Genomic DNA, 10575 nt, shown 5'->3' with positions numbered 1-10575 from the left:
TTTTAGGTCACAGCTTACGCACCGGCAAAGATTCTCTGGGGACCAGTGTTTGTTGTGTGTAACTCCCACAATGTTCCATATGAAAAGCCAACCAAAAACCAAGGTAGTATGTTGTCTTTTAATTCATTCTCAGAAGTGAAATGTTTGTTTTTCTGTACAATTTAAAGGTCAAGTTTTCTTTTCTTTTAAATTCTTTCAATTCTAATAGTCTTGTTGATAACAGCTTTATTGAGATATAATTCACATATAATAAAACACACTCTTTTTTTTTTTAGACTCACCTTTCTAATGTGTGCAATTCAGTCTTTTTAATATATTCAGAGTTGTGCAGGGATTATTATCTAATTTTGGAATATTTTCATCACTCCAAAAAGAAAGTCTATACTCATTAACACTCATTTTCCACTCCCCCTACCCCAGCCTCTAGAAACTACTAATCTAATATCTGTCTACATAAATTTGCCTATTCTAGACATCTCAGACAAATGGGAATATACAGTATGTGGTCTTCTGGGACCGACTTCTTTCCCTTAGCACGTTTTCAAAGTTCACCCACATTATAGGATGTTTCAGTACTTTATTCCTTTTATCAATGAATAATATTTCATTGTATGAATATAGCATATTTTGTTTATCCATTCATCAGTTGAACATTTGGGTAGTTTCCACTTTGGGATATTGTAAATAATGCTGTTGCTATGACTATGTGTGTGCAAGTTTTTATATGGTTACGTTTTTATTTCTTTTAGGTATCTGGCCAGCAGTAGAATTGCTGCATCATATGATAATCTCTGTTTAACATTTTGAGAAACTGCAAAACTAACTGGAAACTGCAAAACGAGAAAACTAATTTCCAAAGTTGGTGTACTATTTTACAGTTCCAATTTCTCTACATCATCACCAACACTTACTTTTCTTTCTTTCTTTTTTTAATAGCCATCCTAGTGAATGTAAAGTTGTATCTCATTGTGGTTTTGATCTGCATATGCCTCATATGCAGATGCATAATGAAGTTGAGCATCTTTTCACATGTTTATCGGCCATTTTCTGTATAACCCTTGGGAAAATGTCTATTCAAATCTCTGCTCATATTTTAATAGCATTCTTTGTCTTTTTTTATTTGGGGGTTTTAAGAGTTCTTTATATATTCTTAATATAAGTCCCTAATAAGTTTTAAGATTTCCAAATATTTTATCAATTCTGTGGGTTGTCTTTTGATTTTCTTAATGGTGTCAAAGAAGCTTTTAATTTTGATAAAGTCCAATTTGTTTTTTTTTTTGTCATTTGTCATATCTAAGTAATCATTGTCTAACTTATGGACACAAAGATTTCCTCCATGTCTTCTTCTAAGAGTTTTATATTTTTATCTCTTATGTTTAGCTTTATGATTCATTTTGAGTTAATTTTTGTCAATGGCTGTTAGTTAGGGCTCTAACCTCAATATTGTGCTTGTGAATACCCAGCTGTCCCAGCATCATATATTCAAATGACTATTCTTTACTCACTGAATTGTCTTGACATACTTGTCAAAAATCAATTCACCATAAAAGTAAGGGTTCATTTCTGGGCTCTGAGTCCTCCAAATTTGTTCTTCTTTTTCAAGATTAGTTTGGCTATTCCAGGTTGCTTTATTTCCATATGACTTTTCAGATCAGCCTATCAATTTCTGCTATAAAGGCACCTGGGTTTATAAATAAATAAATAAATAGTATTTCTATCTTTATAATACTTTTTCAGTCAATGAACATAGGATGTCATCCCATTTATTTCGGTTTTCTTTAATTTCTTTTAATGATGTTTTATGGCTTTATGTATACAGATTTTACACTTATTTTGTCTAATTTATTACTAATCATTTTATTCTTTTTGATGCTACTGTAAATGGAATTGCTTTCTCAATTTCATTTTTGGGTTGTTTGTTGCTCATGAATACATAGAAAAACAATTCATTTCTGTATATTGTTCTTATATCCTGCAATCTTGCTGAACTCACTATTAGTGCTAAATTGTGTGTGTGTGTGTATTCCTTGGAATTTTCTATACATAAGATTATGTCATCTATGGCATCTGCAAATAGAGATAGTTTTACTTCTTCCCTTCCAATCTGCAGGTCTTTTATTTCCTTTACTTGCATAATTGATCTGGCTGGAACCTCCCGTACAACATGGAATACACATGGTGAGAGTGGACATCCTTGACTCATTCCCGATCTCAGGGGGAAAGCTTTTAGTTTTTCACCATTGACTATGATGTTATCTGTGGGTTCTTCATAGATCCCTCTAAAAGACTACGGAAATTTCCTTCTATTCCTCATTTATCGAGTGTTTTCATCATGAAAAAGTGTTGGATTTTGTCACATTTTCTGTATCTACCAAGATGCTGTAGTGGGTTTTTTGTCCTTTTTTCCACTAATATATAACATTAGTTAATTTTCCCTTTTTACGGTTCTATTGAGGTACAATTGACATACAAAAACTGAATGTGTTTAATGTATACAATTTGTTGAGGTTGGGTATATTCATGTACCTATGACACCATCACCACAATCAAGGTAGTAAACTTACTCATCCTCGTGTCCCTTTCTTTTTTGTTTTCTGGGGTTCATTGTTTTTGTTTTGGGAGGTTGCTATTATTGTTTGTGGTAACAAACTTAACATGACATCTACTCCTTTAATAAATTTTAAGTGCACAATACCACATTGTTAACTAGAGGCACTACATTGTATAGTGTATCTCTAGAACTTACTCATCTTGTCTAACTCTAACTTTATTCCCAGTAAACAACTTCTGATTTCCCTCCGCCCCCATTGCCTGGAAACTACTATTCTATCTTCTGATTTTATAAGTTTGAATATTTTTAAAACGTCATATAGGTGTGTGTACTTGCAGTCTTTTATGACTGAATTGATTTCACTCAGCATAATGTTTTCTAGGTCCATTCATGTTGTTGTAAATGATAATATTTCATTTTTTAAGGCTGAACAATGTTTCATTATATATTTTACACTTTTTTAGTTTTTTAGAGACCTTCCTGACATTTTCCACAGAGGCTCCACCATTTTACGTTCCCATCAACGGTGTATAAGGGTTTCAGTTTCACCACAACCTTCCAACACTTGTTCCCTTTGGGGTTGTTTTTTTGGTTTTTTTGTTTGTTTTTTTTTTAATGGAAAAGTGTCATCTTGTTTTATTACTAATGTAAGCATTTGATGACAAACGAAGATAATTTTACAAACTCAGCATGTTTGCAAGTACATGAAGTTTCCCTTTTATTATAGTTTTATAGCACACTAGCTCAAATACTTTTCTCTACAACTACTCCAACATAACAACTCCTTTGGAATGAATTATTTTAGTCATCCTTAACATGTAACTCTGCCAAATACTTTAAAATAAACATATAAAAATTTTAATTACTAATTTTTAGATGAATAGGGTAAGAAAGTCATCAGGTGATGGTTGGGACTGTTACTATCCAACAAGAAACTGCTTAAGTGTTTCTTCTGATACAGGAGTTATTAATCAGAATTTTCAAAAAACAAGGGCAGAACAAAAAATACCAAAGAAACTTCTGCAGCTTAGGCCTCCCATAGTCCTAAACCTCTGAGAGAAGCAAGGCAAAGCACCTTTCCTGCAATTTAAGTGGGTTTCCAGTATTTCCATGTAGTTGAGCTTTCAGAGATAGACATGACATATATGTCCTCTTGGCTCTGGTTGTATTAATTATGCCTGAAGAGTTTAATACCCATCCAAGTCCAAAGGTGGAAGAACACATAAACTGGTATGGTAATGGGCAGGAGCAGACTATAAAAGCGCAGGCTGGCTGTGTTAGTGCAGCCCTGTGGGAAGTTTTCTTCCACGGAGGCTGAGTAGGACAGTCCTGCTAAAGAGACCAACGGAATAAGGACAGTCAACGTTGGAAGAGACAGAAACATTCTTCTCCCCCACTTAGTACCTGCCACTCTGACTTTTAAAAAGGTAAGTGGTATTAAGAAAGTTTAGTTGTGTGTGTTGCTGTTTTTAATTATGATCTAGTGCCGCTCCATTTCTTCTTGCTTCTTATTTTGATGTGTCATCCTAGGTGCCTGCGGTATCATATTAGGGATCCCATCCGTCATTGGATAGGCTATTCCCAACTCTTCATTAATCAATTCTTTTGTCGATGCTTCATATCTGAGCGGCTTCTTGGAGAGGGGGCACACCAGGAACTCGAGCAGCGCCGGGTCGAAGGCGCGGGGCGGGTTCTCCGGGCCTCTCGCTCTTGTCCGCGGACCGCTGTGACCCCGACGCGTGAAGGCACCTCCGGGCGACTGCGAACGGCGGCACGCGTGGACCCCGCAGCGCTGAGGCGAGCCAGCCGCACGCTCCGCTCAGCATGGTCCAGCAGGCCGCAAGCGGGCCGCTTCAGCCGAGCCCCGCGCAGTCAGCCCCACAGCCTACCAGACCCAGCCCCCGGTGCTGTTTTTTTTGTTTTTTCATAATAGCCATCCTAACATGTGCGAGGTGGTATCTCATAGTCCTGATTTCCATTTCCTTGATGATTAGTAATGTTGAGCGCCTTTTCATATACCTGTTGACCATCTGTATATCTTTGGAGAAGTGTCTATTCAAGTCCTTTGCCTTTGAGCTTATTTGTGGTTTTTTGTTTTTGTTTTTGTTTTTGTTTTGCTACTGATTTGTAGGAGTTTCTTATATATTTTGGAAATTAACTCCTCATGAGATACATGGTTTGCAAATATTTTCCTCATTTCACAGGTCGCCTCTTCACTCTATTGTTTCCTTTGATTCATTTTCATACATTAAACAACTTTGCAATCCTGGGGTAAGTCCCAGTTGGTCATGGTACAGTATTCTTTTTATATGTTATTGAATTCGGTTTGCTGGTATTTTGTTGATTTTTACATTTTATTCATAAGGAATATTGATCTGTTTTCTTTTTTTTATGTCTTTGATTTTGGTAACAAGGTAACACTGGCTTTATAGCATGAGTTGGGAAGTGATCCTCTTCTATTTATTTTTTTGGAAGAGAGTGTGAAGAATTTGTATTAATTCTTCTTTAACATTCATAGACTTCACCAGTGAAAACTTCTGGGTCTTATTAAGACATATTTTATGGCCTAACATATGGTCGATCTGGAAATGTTCCCGTGCACTTGAAAAGAATTTGTATTCTGCTATTTTGGGGTGGAGTGTTGTGTAGATGTCTATTTTAGGTCTAGTTGGTTTATAAATAGTGTTGTTGAAGTCTTCCTCAGAAATAGTTTCCAATGGCTCCTTTTTTCCTGTGAATAGGCCATAGTCTCTGTCTCTTGTGTGTCTCGTAATTTTTTGTTGAGAACTGCACATTTTAAATAATATAATGTGGCAACTCTGACAATAAGATCCTCCACCCCACAACACACACACACACACACACACACATACACACAGGGAGTTTTGTGTTTGCTGCTTGTTATTGTTATTGCTGATATCTGTTCAGTGATTTCCCTGGACTATAAATCCTGTAAAGCCTATATTCTTTGTCACGTGCAGCTACTGAAGTCTCTGCTCAGTGAGCTTAGTGGTCAGCTAAGGATTGAACAGAAATTTCACTGAATGCTTTGAACCAATAAGTCTCCCAGCCTTTGCAGAGGGGCCTGAGTGTGTGTGTTGGGGCATGACTTCAACATTCTGGCAGTATGAAATCTACCTCAGCCTTTACTTCCTGCTTGTGCAGAGGGTCAAGGTCAGCCAGGGGTGAGAAATTAGGATGTTCCCACATCTCTCCTGGGCACCGCACAGCCCTGCACATATGCATAGCCTTCTATAACCCCAGGAATATGTCAGAGCTTTCCCAAACCCCCCTATACATCTCACTCCCCATATTTTACTATTAAGTTTTTATCCAGCCTCTTGTTTGCCCCAAATGGCATTATTATCTCATGCAGCTGAACATTAAACAATTGCTGCTGATTATTTTGTTTTTGACAAACATCCTAGAGAAAGGATTTTTTTCCACTAAAAGAGCTCAAAGTTAAATCAAAGAGAGACAACTTCTGTGAAGGGGTCTTGTACAAGGAGCTGCCAGACAAGTCAAATACTGACAATTCTCTGGAGATGGGCTTTTATTCTTCCTCTTCAGTGCACTAGGCTGCATTTCCCTAACTACCATGCTTGTGAGGCTGCTGGTTTTCAAGGCTACTGCAGAGCTTGGAAAGGGGATGGGAATAGAACAAGTCAAAATACCTCAGAGCTTGCTGTTCTTAACAGAGATCCAGCCATTTTTCTTAAATAAATGGCCCTCATATTGTTGCAAGCCTTTGGTTCATTTTCAGAGTTCTAAAAATGTTGATTTTCACAATTGCTGCCAGTGTTCTTGCTGCTTCTATGGAAGAGGTTTTTGTAGGTCTTACTACACCACTCCCAAAGTGCTTCTCTTTAACAGCCTTTTCAAAGAGTGGTGTTTGAAATGATATAGCTCAAATAACTCTCAAAACTAAATAATAAAAAAAAAATCTCATTTTTAAAAATGGGAAAAATTTGAACAAACAGTCCATCAGAAAAGATATCTGGAGGGCAAAAAGTACATAAAAAGATGCTCAACATCTCTAGTCATTAGGGAAATACAAATTTAAGCCACGATGAAATACAACTACACGCCTACTACAATATCTAAAATCTTAAAAGAAAGGAAGAAAAAGACTGACAATGCTAAGCACTGGTGAGGATGCAGAGCACCTGGAACACTCATACACTGCTGGTGGTTGTGCAGAATGGTACAGTCACTGTGGAAAAGTTTGGCAGTGTCTTATAAAGTAAAAATACCGTTAGCGTGCAATCCACCAATCCTACTCCTAAGTTTTTACCCAAAGAAAATAAAAATATATGTCCACATGAAAACTTATATGTCAATGTTTTTAACAGCTTTATTCATGATCACCAAAAAAAACTGGAAACAACCCAACATCTATCAACTGGTGAGTAAAGTAAAAAAGAACAAGCTACTGAAACATACCATGATGTGGATGAATCTCCAATGCACTGAACTATGAAAAGAAGCCAGACTAAGAAAGTTACATGCTGGATGATCCCCTTTACATGACATTTCAGAAAAAAACAAAACCGTATTATAAGAAAATTAGTTAGTGGTTGCCAGGAGCTGGGGTTGCAAGAGAGGCGTGGTTACAAAGACACATGAGGGAACATTTTGGGGTGAGGGAAAGGTTCAATAAGGAAGTTACCTATGTGCACTTACTGATATTCATAGAACCATACACCTGAAGGAGGTAAATATTTCTGTACTTGATCTGTACTTAATCTGCACTTGACCTAAAAGACAAAAAGAATCCTCCCTGCTCTAAACATCATTTTTCTTGGTTAAATTAGCTTTATTTTAGACTACTCTCTACCAGTAGCCAATTTCTAGAAATTAGTTGCTTAACAGACTGTCTAGAGTTACACTTTATCCTTCATGAAGCATCTAACAATGTCATTACGTCTTGAGTTGTTTGTTCACACAAAATGTGTAAGAGAATTTGGTAGGAGAGAAGAAAGAAATTAATTTGACAACATAGCTAGCTAAAGGTATAACAGCATTTTTATAATAACAAAAAGATAAAAATAACAATGTTGATCAATAGCTGATAGGCTAAGTGGTAGTATAAAACTATATAATAGAATATTACATAGCAATTTCAATAATTATGTAATTATAGCTCAATATTTATTAACATGAAAAGGTATCTCTAGTATTTTGCTAGGGTAAAAACAAATTACTAACCAGTATCCTTGTATGATTTTGTTTGGGAAATGCTTGGAAAAATACCCCCCAAAATGTAAATGCTGGGCATCTCTTAGTGAAGTGACTATAGGTAGTTCGAATTCTCCTCTTGGTTCATGATGGACATGTGCATGATAACCCTACTACTTGTCTCAAGAGCTGTTAGCCTGAGTCTGGAATGTCTGGGTAACTGACCCCAAGCTTGGTTTGCAGCTCTCAGTTCAGAAAAACCAGAAGTTCAGGCTGTGAGGGCCTAGGGAGCTCGAGGATAATAAATGAGCATTGTGTTCAAGCCTAAGTGTGCTTTACTGAACCACACATAGGAGACCTTCTGTATTTATATTTTTTTCCTTCTGTATATTTTTTAACATGAGTGCAGGTGAGATTCACTTGGCTCAGTTGAGTGGTCCCAGTTCATAACCCAAGTACTCAGCAGAATTGCTCCATCCTCGGGTATAAAAGTCTGGGCATGGAAGGAAGAACTGAGCTTCCAGAAGTTTTCATGTAACCAACAGCCACTTGAACTTCTCATCCACAATAGTGTGCCTGCTGGGGAGGTCCTTTTTAGGTGACCTGAATAATGTTGCTATGCCCTCTTTCTAGAACTTCTAGATAAATAAACCTTGTTGGATGTATCCAAATGTGATCTGTGTCTGGTCAATCTGAACCTACTATATTTATTATTATTATTATATAATATATTATTATATATTATTAACCCATTTATTAATTCAGTTAGTTTCCATTTGTAAAAAAAAAAAGAAGAAGAAAAGGAAACCTATTTAGTGAATCCATAACATCATTCAAAACAAATAAAATGAAAAAGACAACCTGCTGGTTATAAGTCAGAAAGTCCTCATGAAATTAAAATTGACACTTCTCTTTGAACGATGGATTCTGTGCCTCAAGCTTATTACCTGTCTCGTATAATTCATTGTGTTTTTCTACTATAGAATTGATTAAGTTATACAAAATTTGCTTAACAAAGAAACTTCCACTGTATAAAACAATCTCTGGAGAAAATGTTTTTTATAATAATATCCTTTCTAAGACATCCTAAAAGATAAGTATAATCTAGGGCGCCTGGGTGGCTCAGTTGGTTAAGCAACTGCCTTCGGCTCAGGTCATGATCCTGGAGTCCCTGGATCGAGTCCCGCATCAGGCTCCCCGCTCAGCGGGGAGTCTGCTTCTCCCTCTGACCCTCTTCCCTCTCATGCTCTCTAACTCTCATTCTTTCTCTCTCAAATAAATAAATAAAATCTTTAAAAACAAACAAACAAACAAACCAAAAAAAAAAAGATAAGTATAATCTAAAAAGCAGATGTGGAAGACCAGTTGTAAAATAAACAACCAAAAACTATTGAAAGGACTACAATAAATCAGCTGGGAAAAGGCAGGAATCTGAGTTAGAGAAACTACTTACATCCACACCCAGAGCCATCATGGTAGGATGGAAGTTATCTTCCTTTTTAGTGTCTGCTTACACAGTCTTGGGAGGAAAACACACAAATATCCACATAAAAACACATGCACTAAAACAAACACACAAAACCAAATTACAGATGCCTATCCAATTACATTTCCTAGTGGAACTGAAGAGTAATCAACTCTAATCAAATAATTAAGAACATAGGATGTAAAACATGCCAAATTTGTCTTGATCTCAGATCTAGCACCTTTTAAAGTGCAGACACGATTACTGCCTCATTTACATATTGTGAGTCATATTCCAACTGAACACAAGCCTGGAAAACTGGTAACCACCACACTGAAGTTTAAGTGCATGCCGTGTTTAAAGAGGCAACTCAGGGAGGCCATCGTTCCACATAACCTAGTACTTGAGAAGAGTCTTGTCTCAGACAATCAACAGAATAACCTGGAGCTTTTATTTGCCTAGCATTCATTATACCAAACACTATTAGCCATCATGCATCCCAGATTTCAAGACATGTCTGGTTTTCCATGTTCCATGATTACATGCCTTGTCATGCTTTTTAGACTGAAAAATGTAGTCTTCCTAATGATAGCATTAAAGAGAGGGGCTGTTGGGAAGACCAGAACAGTACAAGCTGGGAGAGAAGTAAAATGGAAGTGATCCAGTGCCTAGAAGCTCAAAGGAGCAAAATCAAGTTAGCTTCATTGTAGTCAAGGCTTCAGAATATACGTGGAACTTTCTCTAGCAGAACTGAAAGTTGTAGATTTAAGTATCTTAACAACTTTAGATAGATGTTAGAAGATTGAAAAGCATGCTTGTAGTATTCATGCCACAGAAATCATCAAGAGCAGCAATGTCCAAACTTTGATCACGTATCCATCCCCTTGGGAAAAAATTTTGAGTACTCACTTCCAATATGTGTATATTTATTTATAAATATATACATGTACTACTGTCCTTTGATACTATTAATTGGCATAATGTGTACTTTGGATGAGATTGATCATTAACAATGTCTGTTTTTTAAACTCTTCTTGATCGTTTCAAACTATGATTGTTTCTTGATATGACTGATAAAGAGTTAAAATTAAGACTAGGAGCATCAACTGCAGTTTCTTGGTAGTTTCCTGGTATCACTAGTTTATCTCCAATCCAAAATTCTTTGCTTAGAATCTTTTTAAGCCACTTGCTCACTTTGTGAGAGTTCTTATTTGCATCTAATTAATCCATTTAATCCATAGATCCATTTAACCATGGGCATCTGAACTACAAAATACCACAACATGTTAGAGAGGGCACGAGAGTGAGGGCACTGAACCGTGGAACCCCAACGCCACCCATCTCATCCACTTGTGACATATGACAGGATATATATAAACTA

General features: G+C 36.6%; 1 protein-coding gene and 1 pseudogene across 1 annotated transcript; both read right to left on the bottom strand.

Moving 5' to 3' along the window:
- Positions 1-3174: 3174 nt before the first annotated feature.
- Positions 3175-4394, bottom strand: LOC113910002 (phosphatidylinositol N-acetylglucosaminyltransferase subunit Y-like). Its single transcript, XM_027571735.2, has one exon. The coding sequence runs from the start codon at positions 3933-3935 to the stop codon at positions 3720-3722; it is 216 nt and encodes a 71-aa protein (XP_027427536.1). The 5' UTR covers positions 3936-4394; the 3' UTR covers positions 3175-3719.
- On the bottom strand, positions 4032-4377 carry LOC113910001 (annotated as a pseudogene).
- Positions 4395-10575: the final 6181 nt, after the last annotated feature.

This window comes from Zalophus californianus, chromosome 6, assembly GCF_009762305.2.
Source record: "Zalophus californianus isolate mZalCal1 chromosome 6, mZalCal1.pri.v2, whole genome shotgun sequence".
NCBI lineage: Eukaryota > Metazoa > Chordata > Mammalia > Carnivora > Otariidae > Zalophus > Zalophus californianus.
This window is presented reverse-complemented; position numbering and strand designations above follow the sequence as displayed.

What these genes read in the sequence shown, in the direction of transcription:
- LOC113910002 (XM_027571735.2), bottom strand. Translation starts at nt 3,935, where the DNA reads ATGTTTCTGTCTCTTCCAACGTTGACTGTCCTTATTCCGTTGGTCTCT.